This window comes from Astyanax mexicanus, chromosome 2, assembly GCF_023375975.1.
Source record: "Astyanax mexicanus isolate ESR-SI-001 chromosome 2, AstMex3_surface, whole genome shotgun sequence".
Taxonomy (NCBI): domain Eukaryota; kingdom Metazoa; phylum Chordata; class Actinopteri; order Characiformes; family Acestrorhamphidae; genus Astyanax; species Astyanax mexicanus.
This window is the reverse complement of record NC_064409.1, coordinates 30,356,043-30,374,037: the sequence shown is the minus strand read 5'-3', so window position 1 is coordinate 30,374,037 and position 17,995 is coordinate 30,356,043. Positions and strand designations below refer to the sequence as shown.

At 38.8% G+C, this 17,995-nt stretch overlaps 3 protein-coding genes across 7 annotated transcripts; 1 reads left to right on the top strand and 2 right to left on the bottom strand.

The window, feature by feature from the left end:
- Positions 1–449: 449 nt before the first annotated feature.
- Positions 450–4,874, bottom strand: pex26 (peroxisomal biogenesis factor 26). Of its 2 annotated transcripts, none has more exons than XM_049475124.1 (5): positions 4,530–4,874; positions 3,112–3,258; positions 2,679–3,010; positions 1,350–1,511; positions 450–1,146 (listed from the first exon to the last, which is right to left on the bottom strand). In XM_049475124.1, exons 1-5 carry the CDS (start codon positions 4,715–4,717, stop codon positions 1,049–1,051), a joined length of 927 nt encoding a protein of 308 aa, XP_049331081.1. In that variant the 5' UTR covers positions 4,718–4,874; the 3' UTR covers positions 450–1,048. The 2 variants fall into 2 exon arrangements, with proteins under 2 accessions (XP_049331081.1, XP_049331082.1); XM_049475125.1 differs by having other exon boundaries at positions 1,350–1,496; positions 4,530–4,872.
- Positions 4,875–5,070: 196 nt separating this feature from the next.
- rhno1 (RAD9-HUS1-RAD1 interacting nuclear orphan 1) lies at positions 5,071–7,509 on the bottom strand. The gene is made up of 2 exons (XM_049475123.1): positions 7,064–7,509; positions 5,071–6,017 (listed from the first exon to the last, which is right to left on the bottom strand). Exons 1-2 carry the CDS (start codon positions 7,241–7,243, stop codon positions 5,268–5,270), a joined length of 930 nt encoding a protein of 309 aa, XP_049331080.1. The 5' UTR covers positions 7,244–7,509; the 3' UTR covers positions 5,071–5,267.
- Positions 7,510–7,598: 89 nt separating this feature from the next.
- Positions 7,599–17,593, top strand: foxm1 (forkhead box M1). Of its 4 annotated transcripts, none has more exons than XM_049475106.1 (9): positions 7,599–7,738; positions 9,032–9,485; positions 9,711–9,835; positions 10,071–10,262; positions 11,085–11,213; positions 11,749–11,790; positions 12,102–12,156; positions 12,786–12,970; positions 16,098–17,593. In XM_049475106.1, the coding sequence occupies exons 2-9, from the start codon at positions 9,074–9,076 to the stop codon at positions 16,887–16,889; spliced, it is 1,932 nt and encodes a 643-aa protein (XP_049331063.1). In that variant the 5' UTR covers positions 7,599–7,738; positions 9,032–9,073; the 3' UTR covers positions 16,890–17,593. The 4 variants fall into 4 exon arrangements, with proteins under 4 accessions (XP_049331063.1, XP_049331061.1, XP_049331064.1 ...); XM_049475104.1 differs by having other exon boundaries at positions 11,749–11,805; XM_049475105.1 differs by lacking the exon at positions 7,599–7,738 and adding an exon at positions 7,879–8,490 and having other exon boundaries at positions 11,749–11,805.
- The last annotated feature ends 402 nt before the right edge of the window (positions 17,594–17,995 follow it).

Sequence of the window (17,995 nt, the reverse complement as noted above, 5' to 3'; positions counted from 1 at the left end):
TGATAACAGTTGATACTGAAGTCAAAATTCTGATATTGTGACAACCCTAAAAGTGACTGCATCACAAAAAAAATTAAGCATCTCTGTAATTTCATCCCCTTTTCCCACCTTTTTTTTTTTTTTTTTACACCACCACTGATGTAGCATTACTGGGTAGTTCTGATACATCAGCTAGCAGATGTATGTGCTGACCGATTTTACCCTAGGAATGATGGGGGAAAGAGCACAAACTACCAACCCAGATAGGGCAAGGCCATTTATGCTGTCTGAGGCTCTATCTGCCGATAATGTAGCAGCATGATCTGAGACTTAAACCAGCGATACAAGGATCAAAGTAGTCTGTTAGCCCACTCAAGAAAGACCTTTACATAGGAAAAGTTTAAATCTTCATTTTTACTTTTATGTTTACAAAACTAAAATGCTCCATAAATCATACTTCACACAAAAAATACAGATCTATTTATTTTTTATTTCTATTGCAGTTCATGTAGCAGTGCAACAGTATTGGCATGTTTCACATTGGTGGGTTTAGTTTAAAACAATTATGGTTTAAAACTACAACACACAACAACTTAGTTTAAGTAGTTAGGTGACTCATTTAATCTCAGTTAATGCTTTAATCTCTAACCCCACAACTAAATAAATGACACGCTTGCAGGCTGCTGCTTACAGAATATATTAACTCTAGACCTCTTTGAAAATTGCAGACTAGGGTTTGACTCCCGGCCAGACACGTTTATCATGATACACCAACAAGGGTTATAGGACAGGATGCCAAATGCTAACAATGTAAAATAAAAGTTGGACAGCTGATCCTTAGGATTACATTAAATTTCATGCACTCGAAAGAAGTGTTTAATGCAGCTTGAAGGTTAAACATCTTAATTAATAGGGAATAAACCTTACAAATCTTAGGACATGGCATGTAAACACTTCTGACAAGTTTAGTTCTTAAGAGCATTTGTGTACTTGAGTGTTACAGTAGCTTTTACTCTTTTGGTATTTCCAGTGTTGTTTTTCTTTACGTAGCTGAGAACTACTTAAGGTTTCAGGAGAAAGCTCTGTAATATGGTCCGAACATGGTGTTCCACATCTGCTGGAAGAGTCTGTACAGGCGAAGGATCCATGGATAGGCTGAGGGCAAAGCTGTGGATTAAAAATGTGTTGAAATAAATGAATGATCTGTTATTAAATGCTTTTGAAGCATTGTTGGTTTCGATAGCAGTTATTAAATTTTTTTATGCTCAATTTGAACAGATCAGAATCAGCTGAGCTATTCTGGGTGTACACACACCACCAGCTACATGTTATTGAGAACACACAGGAGCTGTACACACCCGTCCTCTTACCTGGGTCATTGCGGACAAGCAGCAGGTATAGCAGGAACACAAGCAGAAAAGCTCTTTGAAGAGAACGGGACCTGATGTTAGTGCTGGCTGCAGAAAGACTTCTGTACAACAATCTCACCAGAGCGTTTAACCGTTGGACCAGAGAACCTAAAAGGTAAAACCCTTTAGGAAGTGTTCACACAAATTATAAAAAAAAAACGACACTGATATTCCAATTAGTTAAATCATATACATGTACAGTGCACCTGTATTTTTAAAAGATGTACATTTACTATTACTGACTATGGCCCATCTTTTGCTGCACTGTTCATCAGCTACTCCTCATATAATCAGATAAACCATATGTTCACCAATGAGCAGATTTTTTAGTGACACTGGCATAATCATAGCATAGTGGTATGCTGCAACGTTATACATAGAAAGCACAAAAGGTTTAGGTGCCTTAATATGACTGCAAAGTTGAAAACTTGACAAAATATCCAGTTAACAGTGGTACTATAATCAGAAGCTGACCACTGTGACAAGGACGGTGAACACAAATGTGCATGGAAATAAATAAGCTACTTGTACAATAAAATGCTTGTTAATTTTACAGTGTTTACAAGCATCACAGTTTGAGTGTCAAGGCTATGATGAAAAATACAAGCCCTGGTTTGGGGTTGTAATATTAGGGGACAAGTGAGCCTACTGTGGCCCCTTTCCACTTACGTATGGAGTTGAAGATTGTTACATATACGCCTGCCTGACCAAATAAAAGTCGCCACCTAGATTTAACTAAGTACATGATTTGGGGGTGCTGTAGTTGATCAGGTCTTTATTCAGGTCATTCTTTCAGCATCAGTATGTGCTGAAAGAATGAGGTCAGCTGACTACCTGAACATACTGAATATAGACCAGGTTATTCCATCAATGGATTTTTTTCTTCCCTGGAGGTACGGGCATATTCCAAGATGACAATACCAGGATTCATGGGGCCAGAATTGTGAAAGAGTGATTCAGGGAGCATGAGATCATAATTTCCATGTATGGATTGTTCACCACAGAGTCATTGAGAATCTTTGGGATGTGCTGGAGAAGGCTTTGTGCAGCAGCCAGACGCTACCATCATTAATGCTAAAAGGTGGTCCAACGAAATATTGGAATGTGTGAACTTTTTTTTGGCCGGGCAGTGTATTTAAAAGTAGTTATAAACAGGCTACAATAAATAATTGTATAATAGAATCTACAGACATAGATGTATGTAAAAAACTGATCAGTACTTTATTACTTTCATTACTATTCATGAGAAATTGTCAATAGTGTTTGTTTTTACCACTTAATGAGACATACCTTGGGATGTATGAACTCTGCCAGTAGTCTCTGCCTCTACTGAGACACTTTCAGGGCTTGGATACACAGTGGACTCTCTTTTGGATCTATGATTGTCTACTATAGTTAGTGCAGTCTGTCTCTGGTCCTCAGTAAATGCAGCCTGGCCCACTTCGTCCTCCAGCAGCTGTATGGCCATGTTGGTTTGGCCCAGTGGCAGAAGGATGTGCAACATGTAAAGCTCTGCTACACTGCTGTATCCTGAATGGCTCATGTTACTGGGGCAGTGCAGCCAAGCTTGGACTGCTTCCAGCACTTCTGCCTGCTCAGCCACTTTGGTGTACAAAAGAATGCTGTAATAGTATATTATATAATAGTTATTTGTTTTTTTCCATTGCTATTTTAACAGTAAACACAAGCACAAACGGGCATAAAGCAATAGCAATACTTTTACCACATCTGCATGATCTTGGCAGGTATTTTCTCTGTTTCCCCATAGTGCTGTAAGACCCATTGAAGGACATCACGCCACTGGTTAAGCTCAGCCAAAGCTTGAATTCCGACTATGCAAAAAGATGCCTTCAATTCACCATGTCTGGAACTATGAAGACAAACAGATCTGAGTAAAATTACACCTACATTGGCGCAATTAAATAGAATTCTTGAAAAGTCATGCTGAGTCATCTGATGCAAAGTCCACAATACCAATAATTTATTTAATATTCAGTGCAACCAGTCAACAAATATGCATTTAATTGAATATTCAATAATGATGATCAACTGGTTTATGATGGTAAAATTGTCAGTTTTAATTTGCTATTGTATATGTACCTCTCTATCATTAAGGAATTTCAGTCATGTAATAGCTTCTTGTTTTTTTATTAAATGCGTAATAATATCACAATACATGTATGCAATTCATATGAACCACTCTAAATGTGATCAGTGGGATTGCCATTCACATTATATATATATATATATATATATATATATATATATATATATATATATATATATATTTAATATATACAGAAATAAAAGGATACATGTACACTTTGTGTTGTACTTGTACAGTCCTTGTTTCTACACTAGAAATTTTAAATGGGTAGGATTTATCATTTCCACTGACCATGTAGAAACACTTTCTAGTTCTAAAATTACAGTGTGTAGTCATTTTGTTTTATTGCATAAATTATTATCCCTTTACCCTGATCTTCAAAACTCAGGACACCACAGGACCACCACAGAGCAGCTGTTATTTGGACGGTGGATTAACTCCCAGCACTGCACACACTGACATGGTGGGGGTTTATGAGGTGTTAATGTGTGTTGTGCTGGTATTAGTGGGTCAGACCCCTACTGTCAAGAGTTTTTAAACAACTAATAAAGTGAACAGTGAGTGAACACAGTTATCCCAACAGCTCTGTGCTGGTTTCAATAGAAGAACAAGGTGAAAGGAGGATAAAGTATGCAAAGAAACAGATTAAGGATTAGTCTGTAAGTACAGAACTACAAAGTGATCATATATGATCAGTGGCACAAATAAGTGTGTGAGTAGTAACAAAGAGATGCTCATAATATTTTCATATGAATGCATGTTCATATTGTTTAGTGCTCCAATTTTAAATAGGTCGTTACTTATTCAAGTTCACGATACGACAATGAAATAACTGCAATAAATCAACAGCTCATTCGATTTATCAAGAACATATGGATCGTAATGCACGACTGTGGAAAGGCGAGCTTTCCACGGTTTATCTCGGCCTAATGGTTACACAAGACTCCAATAATCCCAATTAATTCGTATGGTATTCCACTAAACTGGGAGACCCTAAACCTTGCAAGTGTGAAGCTACGTTTCAGTACACCCACCACGACTCTTCTTGATCTTCAGCGCTAAATAAACTTTCCAGTCCCCTCTCACACGTGTCAAATGCTGCTTGAAAATCTTTTGTAATCATTAAATGTTGGACGGCAGCGTGCACCAGTCCAGCACGAGGAGTCAACACACATGCTGCAGGACTGCCGAGGCGACACGAGGCTGACGAGCTGCTCCGCATAGCGGCTTAATCAGCTGCGTGTTGTGATCTAATGGCGAATCCGTTTAAATTACCAGCAACGTTTTTACAAACAATTTACAAACTAATCTCCGTCACATTCAAGCTGCAACAGACGCGTCGGTACACACTCCAGTCGCCCCTCCTCCTACCTTTAGTACTGCGTTCCAATATACTCACTTCGGTACTAACTAGCATGCTTGGTAGGGCGTAGGATTTCGCCCTCTAGCAGAATTCATCAGACATCTTTCTGGCTGGAAGTTTACCGCTCTAATTGGAGCGTACCCCTTACATACGCTGCTTCCGTAAACAAAAAGCAAAAAAAAAAAAAAAAAAAAAACATACCAAACGACAAATTAAAAGACCTCAGTTGTTTGTACACAAATGTTTAATTTGTGTTTTAAATACAGCTTAACATATTCCAATGTAAGCTATAAAATACAATAGTATTAACAGTAATATTTTAAGCGGCATTAATTTTTTCTATCAATGATGTTACACGTTTAAACAGTGCAGTTTGCAGGCAAGTGATACAGCATATCATTTTGACAGTCTATAACCACGTCCGGCTGATCATTGCCTCACTGACCAAGAGCTGACCTCGTTCTGAAAGTAAATTCATTAGTTTTTTCCTCCTTCTCCAAGTCACCTTCAAACCATAGTCTCTCTCAGGCGTGTCTTTCACTAACACACTCATGTTTTGAGTGCTTGGCTGATCTGTAAAAAATGGTATGGAAAGAACGGGAGAGGAAAGGCAGTGCACACTGTGTGGTATTTCAGGAGTCTCCACGTGGGGAGGAGTGAATGAAGAGCTAGTGTCTTCTGCTTCCTGTGCAGGCCTGTGATGAGAGCGTACAGTGCTCCCTTTTCCATGTATGAATTCAAGTGGTGTTTTCACACACTCCGAGGTCCTGTTGGGGGTCAGTGTAGGATCTGGTGTAGCTCTTTTCTGCCCCCTTTCGGTGAGAGAAGGTCCCTGTCTAGGAGTCTCTTCAGGAACCTCATTCTGATTGAGAGATGAACCCGTTTTGTCACTTTGAGAACGCCTCACATCTTGAGATTTTGGTAATTCCCCAGCCCTGGAGGCAGTGTTTTTGTGGAAAGCACCGTGATGTCTCTGTGAAACTGATGTGCTTGTCCTAAATGACAAAGAAGAGTATCTTCCAGCAGTTGCTCTTTTGACCTGATGCAAAGACAGAGCTGAGGTTGTGTTCATTGTGTTTGTGGGAAGGCGATTCTTCTTCCTCCTACGTCCACCACGTCTGACTGCTGTGTCATTTTGGGATATAAACTGGGGAGACACCTGCAATAAATAAAATTCACATTAATATTGTTTTACTGTCAATAATGTTTACTGCACTCCTTTTAGATAATTCATTTATCAAATATTCCCATTGTACATTAACTGCTACTTTACTGTTAAAATCTTCCTTTTTAAAATAGAAAAATATAATAAATAGGTAAATAAAAATAACAAAATACCAATGGCTAGTGGTTATTAGTAAATAGGTTACACATACAAATAAACAAGAAATGTATCTAATTGGTATCTTCATAACCTTGGAGCTATATTTCATCTAGACACATTAATTTATAGAAGTTAGATTTAGATAATTTTAGGATGTAATTCATTTTCCAAGTTTCATATAATACAGTGCATCTTTAATCCAGGTTTAATACCAGAGTTCCACAAGCTTCTGGACCCCGGGAGCCAAGCCCTTAACTGTCATTGTTCCCCAAGCCCTGCAGCAGCGCCACTGACTGCGCCTGGGCATGTACACACTCACTTAACACCTTAATGCAAATTTCTATCTGAAACTCAAAAAGACCTTCTTGCTCCGTAGTCACATAAGGCTTTCTATTAGTATATCAACAAATTCCATATAACTATATAAACACTGATCTAGTATGAATATAAAATGATCTATTTAGGTTAAGAATCTTTATTTTCCCGACCTGCACAATACACTACATAGGAAGCAGTGTGTGATTTGGGACTGAACCTCGGTGTTTTCTTCTTTTTTCATGTTGTGCTTATATCTCGCTCTTCTATCGCCCCTACATGGAGGGTCACTCTTAAGGTGTTCGTACGTGTGTACGGAAATAATAAAATGTTTTAAACAATCTGAAATGTCTGGGCGAAGCCCAAAACACCATGGCAAAAATTATTTTTAAACTAACCAATGTTTTTTTCCCCGACCCTCTTCCTTATCGATAACCTCAAAAACCTCACAAAAAAATCAGAATTGCCCCTTAAGAGAAAACCTGTAATTAATTACCTTTTTAAATAAATGTTAAATGAACCACACACATGACAGTGTGGGAGAATGCTGGTTGGTGTATATTTACCCATGAAGAAACTGAGGAGCTTTTCCGAGACGTTTCTTCAGCTATAAAGGATCTCGGATTAATGGCGCTTCTTAACTGGTGTCCGTATTCGTGCTTCGTGCCGTTTCTGGGCTGTTCTACAAACAGAAGATGAGATTTTTGTGGAGTGGGCAGCCGCGGTCTTCGTGTTTGACGAGGCATGAGAAGTCATGATAATCCTGATTTAAAGAAAAGAGTGTGCACATACTACATATATATTCATAATCACAGAACAGCGAGGCTCTGCTGGTTCTTTGCGCATGCCTGTAGCTTACAGTTCAGGACATAAATTCTAACCACGGCGGTATGTCACACAGTCTACACACGCTCACATCGCAGACACTGCCTCTGATCACTGTTTTAAACATAGGTAGAGTGGTTATTATTATGAAGTTTTTTACGATAAAATAGAGCTCACTCCTCGACTTGCATGTCTCTGTTCCCGTCTCTCATTGGTTCACCACACTGGCCTGTCTAGCGTCGCACAACCTTATTGGTCGAGCATTAGTCACGTGATCTCCCCCGCAGCACTGCGCCAAAATTCAAACTGGTGTTAGTGCACGCCTGCTGCAGTGAGCGGACAGTGAACTCGTCCACTGATTTAACTTCTCAGAACGACAAGACTCTTAACTACCAGGCAGTTGGAGTAATATGAAGGTTTGATTAACTTTATATTTAACGATTTTAATAAGCGACGGTCTAGCTAGTGCACAGGCTGAGGCTAGATATGCGCTAACACAGGCTGCTGGGAGTAGCACTGAAGCGCTAACACACTGGACACGGGTCTTTGTGTTAGACCGTGCTAAAACTAACGATACTAGATAACAAATCCGGCTGCAGCCAGCAGAAGTGCTTTATTGAAATCATGGCGTATGCGTTGGAGACAGCTATTGTTGAACTGCGCACAGCTTCACTTACAGTAGTCTGGACAAAAAAATACATAACCTACGATATAACTGCGTTAGCTAGGCTAGCTACATGGTTCCGTATTGAGATCAGTGTGTGTATGCTAACGTTGTGTAGTTAGCTGTTAGCTTAGGTAACTAACTGCATAACGTTAGCACACACAGCAATCTCACCTGTCCAGAGTGTGTAATGATCAAGTCAAACAGTTAACTAAGTTAGCCTAGGTTACCTGCGGTGTAACATAAACATAACGTTATATCGATTATGTTTTAGCGTTGTTGTTTTCTAGTGTACGTCACGGGATCCGTTTACTTTCAAAAGTGGGCAGGTCGGCCGTCCGGTACCGTCGGTTCTGAGATTAAACATCCATCGGAGAGAAATATAACTATTATAGGAGGACGATCAGCACCCAGTAACGTTTAGCTGTAGTTACTGGTGTTTGACTTGTAACGCCTCTCATAACGCTGTTAGACTGAATCTTGCATCAGTGCTCGGAATTTCAGGTGACTCTATGATCGGCTGTTTTGATAACCTAACTAGTTATCGTTAGCTTAGCTAGCTACATATTATGCTTACTGGATAGCTATTTTGTATTTTATTACTTAATTATTGATTGTAACGTTACATTATTAATAAGTACGATATAGGGGTTTGCCAGTGATCTCGCCATTTTTTTGGAATATAGTGAACAATAATATACCCTGAAATATCGTTGCCATGTCACCCACTTTTAATCATCACAACAGGTTAACGTTAAGTTACTACTTTGTAGGAAAATATTTGGAGGTCATTATTAGCATCATGACATTCTGGATCATTGGCTTTTGTTACTAATCTGATAAAATTATTTTTAATAGGGGTGTGCTATATCACATCATATGGAATAATAAAATAAAATATACATTAAGAAAAATTATATTCAGTGTTTTGTCATATTGCCAAGAGTATAGTTATTATGAAAATTCCATGAAATACAAATACTATGATAGCATTTGCAGTATTCTCTAATTAAATATTAACAGTTTTTTTTTCTTCTTGATGCAGACTGCCAGACAGGACGATAGCCATATCACTGCGATATAAAGAATGAGGGAAAGTCCCAGGAGGCCCCTGATCCTTAAGAGGAGGAAACTACCCTTTCAGAGAAGTGGACATGATGAGGAGACTGATGGGCCTCAGTCCAAGACTGCCTCGACTGCGAGCGCTCAGTCCTTTCCTCATGGCATCTGTATTATGGACCATCCTACAAAACCTGACACACAGGTAGTCGTCATACCCAAGACTGCAGATCTTCAAAGTCTCATCGGGGCGCTGACTGCCAAAGGGAAGGAATGTGGCCCTCAGGGGCCAAACAAGTTCATTTTACTGAGTGGCAGTAGTAGTCTGGAGGATGGAGTCTGTCCTTTCTTCAGTGCCTCTTCAGAGACACAGTCTAGAGCAACTTCAAGTAGACCAGAAGGATGTGCTAAAGAAGACTTGCTGGAAAACAGAAAACCCTGTATGTATTGATATGAACTATTTAAACCCTAAAACCTTTAATATACCAAATGTTCATTTAACAGGTGACAGAAGTGAGTGTTTTTAAAAGACGACAATGTCTGTTTATTTGTTTGTTTTTTGCACTGTATTGGTTTAGTAATTTCTACATGAGCATTTGGAGAATTAACTTCACATATACAATTGCTGCATAAGAATATACGCACATTTATTGTTGTTTTGCCAGTGAAAAAGGAAGCAAACTGCAGTCTACTAGAAAACAGCTTGACAAGCATCCAGTGGCTAGGAGAAATGAGCACAGATGTTCTTGGATCTGAGCCTGCAAAGACATCATCTGAAAATCTTCAACAGGTACATACTAAAAGTGCATTTAAATAGAAAACCTGTAAATATAATTATAATTATTTATATAACAAAATCCATATATTCTAAAAACATTAGCTACTGTTTCTATTGTCTGCTTAATTATGAGTTTAATTACCAGTAGAATTTTGGTTCACAGCAGCAGACATACCATTTTCTTTTAAAGTTTAGCTGCAAGCATCTAGAGATTCCTTGTTGTAAATCAACATGCTTTCTCTTTCAGCCAGTGCAAGCTAAAGAGGAAATGGATGCAGTTAAGATCCCTCTGTCAGAAAGGCCACCTTACTCCTACATGGCCATGATACAGTTTGCTATAAACAGCAAGAAATCTAGGAAGATGACACTGAAGGAAATATATAACTGGATAGAGAGCCACTTCCCTTACTATCGAAATGTGGCCAAACCGGGATGGAAGGTATTACTGAATGCAGAACATTTTCTGAATATTTTCTAATTTTAAAAGTTGTATGTTTGTCAACTTTGTGCCAGATCACAGATGATTAGGAGTTCCTAAACCAGGGGTCACCAACATGGTGCCCGCTGGCACCAGGTAGCCCACAAGGACTTTGAGTAACCCGCAGGCCTGTTCTAAAAATAGCTTTTTTTCACAGATGCATTGGTTTAAATTTAAAAACAAATAAAAAAAAAAAACTTTAAAAAATGTTCCATATTAAATTAGATATAGCCCACAATTGCCATTGAGACCAGCTATCGGTTCAGGTGAGGAGACAATGTACCCCTGACAACATGGCAGAAAAAAGAAAGAAAATATATTTTCACAATGAATGGAAGAAAGTTATTTTTTACAACTGAAAGGTACCTGTGTGTGTCTCATTTGCGGGGAGACCGTGGCGATGGCAAAGAGGCACATTGTGGAGAGACATTTCAGGATGAGTCACACAAGCTACCATGCTAACTGTAATGTAATATTATGTAGTATTATATTAAAATATAATATAAAATGTAAAATACTTACAGAGATTTATATAATATATTATATAATAACTTATAATTTAAGGTAAATTTAGCAAATGTGTGAAATTTACAAGGGGATATCAAACTCGTAGCATTAATTGGTACCTATGAAGTGGCTTTTGGTTTCAATGATTGGTAACCCCTAATCTAAACATTCAATAATCAAACACCAGTCATTGTGCATTGTGTTGTATTTAATCATTTTATGTATGGATATTATTTGTTTTATTCCTTTTTTTTTTTTTTTTTTTTTTTTTTAAAGAATTCTATTCGGCATAATCTCTCTCTTCATGACATGTTTGTGCGAGAGAGCACACCAGATGGCAAGATATCCTTCTGGACCATTAGACCAGAGGCTAACCGTTGTCTTACTTTAGATCAAGTTTTTAAGGTAAGTTGACTTCTGACCTGATCTTTTAGCAAGGGACAGTAAAGGTGTTTACTGCATTAATGCCCATGTTTTAATGGGTAATGAAATACATATTTTTTAATTACTTGGTGAGAAGACTGATGTAAATGATTTAAAATCAAATACATTACAGAGTTTTTTCATCACAGATATTTTTTGTAACAAACACTAGCTGATTTATTCATAAAATTGCAACACTTATTAACCAAAATAAAATATCTTATTACTCTAAACTCAAAAGTGTGCATATATATTAAAGTCTATTGCAATTTAGAAATAAATAAACACAATTAAATACAAAAAACACACCAATCTGGTCATAAGTATTTTTTGGATCCTGTTATCTGGTCAGACGTCTGTTCTGATCATGCAGACAAATATTTTTTTGTAGTGGGATGCTACAGTATGGCTTTGCCGGAGACTAATAAATACAGGCATACATGTTGGTAATATTTCTCACAAATCTTAATTTTCTCACAAATGTGGCCACGCCTCTTTTTTTCCAACCCTTTTACAGCCTGTGGACCTACCAGCCCTCGGTTACACACAAACTGCACAGGTCTGTAACCAACAAGTAAGATTTTTTTTAAAACTTAATTCTTTCCCCACATCTTCTTGCTGCAGTTTCACAAGGAGGACTTTTCTCTTCACCACTGTATTCAAGATGACACTGATTTAATTCCAGTACTGCTTGAGGGGTTCAGGCTGAGAGCAGAAGCTGTTTTCATTGCTACACATCCACCTATGTTTCTGTGATTAGTTAGCTCTGTGTCCTTTGTACTAACAGCTCTAACCCAGGCCATGACTTCTGCAAATGTTTGAGACTTCTGAAAAATGAATATATCTTGTGATTTTGTATTTTTTCCACAGCAACAGAAGCGAGCTATGGCTGAGCAGAAGAAAGTTATACTACCTAGTAGCACAGGTAAGTGAGGAGCTAAGATCTGTTGTCATTTTCTTTACAGCACGAACTTCAGAAAGATTATATTCAGGAGATTGTTAAATATTAAAGTACCAGTTTTAATTTCTTTTTTTACATCATAGCCCACTTGTTTGTAGCTAAAAAAAATATGCATAAACGGCCCATGATGAAGAAAAACTCCTTTTTTGTTTTTCCTTTTTATATATATTAGTGATTTATTTTACTAGTATTGACAGTAGGAAATGGCAGTTGAACAATTGCTTAAAAACATTTTAGGAGCTGTAGACACATGGTTATTTTGCCATGAATAGCCTGTTTGCAAAAGTCAGTGTCACCCTTCTAATGTGTGAGTATAAACAGGCTTTGGGCTGGGTATCATTGGTGAACCTGGCAGCTCTATTCCCAGCTGGGTAGTGACGGGGACACAGTTACCAGTAACTAGAGCATTACAGTAATTTTGAAGCATAAATCGCTACATCATGTTGCCAAGCTTATGATCCCAAAATGATTTACAATTTATTCTTTTAAAATAACTTAACTGTTTTAGTAGTTAGGAATGCCTGGAATGTTACATTTATATTTAAATGTTTTAGTGTGGGTGTTTTTTTAACAAACATTTTTATTTTATTTAGAGAGGAAGATGAAGCCTCTCCTGCCACGTACAGACTCATACCTGGTCCCCATCCAGCTTCCTCTGACTCCCTCTCTCATATTACCCTCCTCTGCCCCATTTCCTGTCTCCACCACTCAGAACAGCTACATGTCCTCCACTCCTAGTGACACAGGAGGAGGAAAGAGGATCCGCATAGCCCCCAAGGTAAAGCCTGTGTATGAAGGAACTGCAAAACAAAAGATAACTTTAGAGTATTAATGTGATGGTTTACCAACAGTCAAGTTTGTACAATTAATTATTTTCCCCAAGTATCATTGATTAGCTATCATGCATTCTAACGTGCTTTTGCATCCAGTGAAACTAATGTAATAGCTGTGCAGAAGAACAGATCAGTCTTAAGTCTAGGGCTGTGACCGGAATGGCTTCCTATTTACTGTTTAGGGCACTATTAAGTACATCAGTGTGTTCGAATCGCAAAGTGGCGTTGGTACGTGATTTTGAGGGTGCTACAATCTTCCATAATGTGCCATGATTTATTTATAGTTAACATCGTTGTATACTACTAAATATGTCCCAAAATGCATTGCGATTCTCACTACTAAGCAACAGCCTTTACAAACAGACCAGACAGCAAGCAATCAGCGCTGCCAGATTGTTAAACTGGGATTCAGGTAAAACCAAGTCACTGTTTAACAGGTGGTTTAAATCTGCAAAAATGCAGTATAACAGGGTTTATTCCAGCATGATCCTAAATATCACTAATTACAAAAAAAAAAATATCTGCATGAGTGCATTATATGTGTTTAGTGTATTGTACGATAGGACACACAAACGAATGCAATCAATCAAAAGTAATTACAGTATATACAAATAAACTTGCAAGCAATGAAAGAAGTAAATACTCATTCATAACAACATACATTATTACACACATTGCTTATTCAAATTTCCATCAGCGGGACTAGCTCTTTCTCTGCACAGTTATATATGTACAACACTGTTAAGTTAAATCTTATATTTAACTCACTTCTGTTTAATTTAGTCTTCTATTTAAGTATTCGTTACAGCATAAGAGATTACTCCATTATCAGCACATTAACTATAATTCAGGTGTTCGTGTTTAAGCAACCAATGGGGGCGCATGTTAATGATAAGGGAGTGTCCCTACTTAGTGAACTACATAGTCTCTTCTTATATAGCGCAGCACTAATGAGGGAGTTGGGAGCCATTTCGGTCACAGCTCAGCTGTAGTGTTGAGTTGTAACATTACCTCATATACAGTGCATCTGAAAAGTATTCACAGCGCTTCACTTTTCCAAATTGTATTAAATTAATCTCTTTCCTCAAAATTCTACACCAAATACCCCATTATGTCCATGTGAAAAAGGTTTTCGTGAGAGTTTTGAAAATTTATTAAAATCAAAAAACAAAGAAATCATATTTACATAAGTATTCACAGCCTTTGCTTAAAACTTTGTAGAACCACCCTTGGCAGCAAATACAGCCTCAAGTCTTTTTGAATATGATGCCACAAGCTTGGCACACCCCTCTTTAGGCAGTTTTGCCCATTCTTCTTTGCAGTACCTCTGAAGTTCCATCAGGTTGGATGAGAGACGCCATTTTCAGATCTCTCCAGAGATGTTCAATCAGATTCAAGTCTGGGCTCTGGCTGGGCCACTCCAGGACATTCACAGAGTTGTCCTGAAGCCACTCCTTTGAGATCTTGGCTGTGTGCTTCGGATCGCTGTCCTGCGGAAAAATGAACCGTCGCCCCAGTCTGAGGTCAAGAGCGCTCAGGAGCAGGTTTTCATCCAGGATGTCTCTGTACATTGCTGCATTCATCTTTCCCTATATCCTGACTAGTCTGCCAGTTCCTGCTGCTGAACAACATTCCCATAGCATGATGCTGCCACCACCATGCTTGACTGTAGGGATGGTATTGGCCTCATGATGAGCAGTGCCTGGATTCCTCCCAACATGACGCCTGGCACTCACACCAAAGAGTTCAATCTTTGTCTCATCAGACCAGAGAATTTTGTTTCTCATGGTCTGAGAGTCCTTCAGGTGCCTTTTGGCAAATTCCAAGCGGGCTGCCTTGCGCCTTTTACTAAGGAGTGGCTTTCGCCCGGCCACTCTGCCATACAGGCCTGATTGGTGGATTGCTGCAGAGATGGTTGTCTTTCAGCAAGGTTCTCCTCTCTCCAAGGAGGAATGCTGGCGCTCTGACAGAGTGACCATCGGGTTCTTTGTCACCTCCCTGACCAAGGCCCCTCTCCCCCCGATTGCTCAATTTAGACGGCCGGCCAGCACTTCAGCTTCTTCCATTTACGAATGATGGAGGACACTGTGCTCATTGGGACCTTTGAAGCAGCAGTTTTTCTGTATCCTTCCCCAGATTTGTGCACCGAGACAATATAGTCTTGGAGGTCTACAGACAATTCCTTTGACTTCATGCTTGGTGTTTGCACTCTGACATGCAGTCAACTGTGGGACCTTATATAGACAGGTCATGTCCAAATCATGTCCAATCAACTGCATTGACCACAGGTGTACTCCATTTAAGCTGTAGAAACGGCTCAAGGATAATCAGTGGAAACACCTGGGCTCAATTTTGAGCTTCATGGCGAAGGCTGTGAATACTTACGTAAATGTGATTTCTTAGTTTTTTATTTTTAGTACATTTTCAGAACTGTCAAGAAAACTTTTTTCACATGGTCACAATGGGGTATTTTGTGTAGATTTTTGAGGAAAGAGATTAGTATAATACAATTTGGAATAAGGCTGTAACGTAACAAAATAGTGAAAAAGTGAAGCGCTGTGAATATTTTCCGGATGCACTGTACACTTCCTACATTGGTGTGTTATGTATGCTGTACATTATATACATTACATGGCCTTGGTATTGATGAGTATTGGGATTGGCTGACATTCAATATATAAGTGCGTTATTGACATAGGACATAAATCTGTGCCATCTCTAGAAGATTCTATAAATGCTGCCTGAGGACCTACTATAGCTATCCTGATTGTCATCACTGTGAAACAGTAGAGGATGGAAAATGGTCTGTTTTTTTATTGAAACATGAGGATTGTTGGTCCTGCACATCATACTTCTACCAGTCATTGTTGTATATTATTTATAAGTAAAAAATGTACAGTATTAGGATGGACAAAATAAGTTTTACCTGCTGTGGTTGAATGCCGTAAATGTAAATAAGCAAGTCAATTTAAAATGTACCAAGTCTCTATGTGGATTTTGTGTGTGCAATGTCTTCAGAGTAAATTTTTGAGCGAATTGTCTAAATAGAGCTGTTTGTTGATTTGTTAAAAGGTTCCGTTGGGTGGTTCCAGCTCAGTGAAGGCATGCAACCCTGGCCCAACCGAGATAAAGGAAGAGCCTGTGTGTGTCCCTGTCAGCTCCGAACCCCCTAAGGCTCCTCCAGACAGTGGCAGACGAAGAGAGTCCAGCAGCTCTCGCCGCAAACAGAGCATGGTTTTGCCTTCCAATGAGGAGCATGTCCTGCTCCTCCCTAACAGCACTTTCTTTGATTCAGGTGTGGTTTCAGACAACTCCACCTGCCAGGACACACGTGATACTGAACCAGAGCTCCAAAAGCTTCAGCATGACCTGCAACCTGAAAGCCCGAGTCAGGGTTACACTTTTAAAACTCCCATCAAAAGCAGCCACCTGGCGTCCTCCACACCCAGCAAGCCACAAACATCTCTAGAACCTTGGAGAATTACGCCTCTGGGCAAAAGCAGCAACAGCATGCTGGACTTCAGCCCCATCCGCACTCCCAACGGACCACTTCTCACCCCACATCGGCACGAGCACATGACCTTCAGTTTGAACAGCACCCCCTTTAAGGAGCTGCCACTTTTCAGTTCTCCCCGTGAGCTTCTTACCTGCAGCCGCTCCTCGCCGCTCCGTAACATGCCAAGCTGCTCCCGCCAGCTGCAAGTGGGGGCTGCCAACTGCTCTCTGACTGAGGGGCTGGTGCTGGACACCATGAATGACAGTCTGAGTAAGATCCTGGTAGACATTAGCTTCTCTGGCCTGGAGGATGACGACCTAGGCATGGCCAATATCAGCTGGTCCCAGTTCATTCCTGAGTTGAAATAATGTCACCCTTACTGCCTTAACTTTTTTCTTTTTACGTAAGCTGCTTTTACTTAAATCATCACCTTCAAGCTACAATTTTCATCTGCCTTCAGTTTTCTTACTTCTGATGTGACCTTTATATATGTAAATACTTGTCTTACAAATTTTATATTATTATTTTATTAGATTTTTTAAAAATCTGATTGGCGTTAGTTTTTTTCTGGGTAATTGTAACTTGGTAACTGTTTGAAAATCCCAAAAAGGGTTATTTCGAGCATTTGCCATAAAAGAACTAAGTGTCGTTTTAAAAATCAGCAATTTCATTTCATTTTCTGCTCTATCCCTGTTTTGGGAAGAGGATTAGAGACTCCTAAAGGACCCTTTAGTTAATGTTTTTTTTTTAACTGGGGTATTCGCAGAACCAAACAGTCATTCTGTAACATAAACATAAAAATAACTTTTGTCAGAGATCTTTATTTTTTGTTTGTATGTATTTTACATGTCCTTTTGTCTTCCCAATCTAATGTTTCATGCTGCTTCTAAAAGGTGGAAAGGAGGGGTGGGTAAGTGAAACTGTTGAAGGAATGTACTTAGAAATAAATGTGCACAGTTTGTTACATATGTAAAGTAAGTTTCTAATGTGAGTTTTACACATGTAAATATAATATACTTCTTTTTGTGTAATTTGTGTAAATCCAATAAAGGTGCCAAATGGGTTATTTGGAGTGTGTGTAATGTGAGTATGTATGAGTGTGTGTTTAGCATTATTTAAAACAAGGTCTAAGTGGTCCCACTGATTTAATAGACTCCATTGAGACAATACTCTACAAGGATTAGGATAGAACAACCTGTATTTGAAGCTGTTGTATAGTTGTTGTTGTGAAATGAATAAAGCAGTCTTCAAAGATAACCAAGTTCATCAGCTTATTAACATTTCCTATTCTTGTCCTGAAATCTACGCAATGATTTTACTGACTGGTTTTACTGGTACACCAGTAGAAAAGGTAACATTTGTCCTAGAGTGGAATCTTTATTTTATTTAATACAGGACACAATTTCAATTTCCTTTCCTTTTTCTTTTTTCACTCTTGTATGCATGTATATTTTAGGGCAAATTTACTTTGTTT

Bases quoted from the DNA above. Each gene is read 5' to 3' on its own strand.
- pex26 (XM_049475124.1), bottom strand. From the start codon at position 4,717: ATGCGGAGCAGCTCGTCAGCCTCGTGTCGCCTCGGCAGTCCTGCAGCA. The intron at 3,259-4,529 runs GTGGGTGTACTG...TTGTCTTCATAG, and splicing joins GAAGATCAAGAAGAGTCGTG to TTCCAGACATGGTGAATTGA. The intron at 1,147-1,349 runs GTAAGAGGACGG...TTTAATCCACAG, and splicing joins GCTTGTCCGCAATGACCCAG to CTTTGCCCTCAGCCTATCCA.
- rhno1 (XM_049475123.1), bottom strand. From the start codon at position 7,243: ATGCCTCGTCAAACACGAAGACCGCGGCTGCCCACTCCACAAAAATCT. The intron at 6,018-7,063 runs GTAAATATACAC...TATTTATTGCAG, and splicing joins GCTCCTCAGTTTCTTCATGG to GTGTCTCCCCAGTTTATATC.
- foxm1 (XM_049475104.1), top strand. From the start codon at position 9,074: ATGAGGGAAAGTCCCAGGAGGCCCCTGATCCTTAAGAGGAGGAAACTA. The intron at 10,263-11,084 runs GTATTACTGAAT...TTTTTTTTAAAG, and splicing joins TGGCCAAACCGGGATGGAAG to AATTCTATTCGGCATAATCT. The intron at 11,214-11,748 runs GTAAGTTGACTT...ACCCTTTTACAG, and splicing joins CTTTAGATCAAGTTTTTAAG to CCTGTGGACCTACCAGCCCT.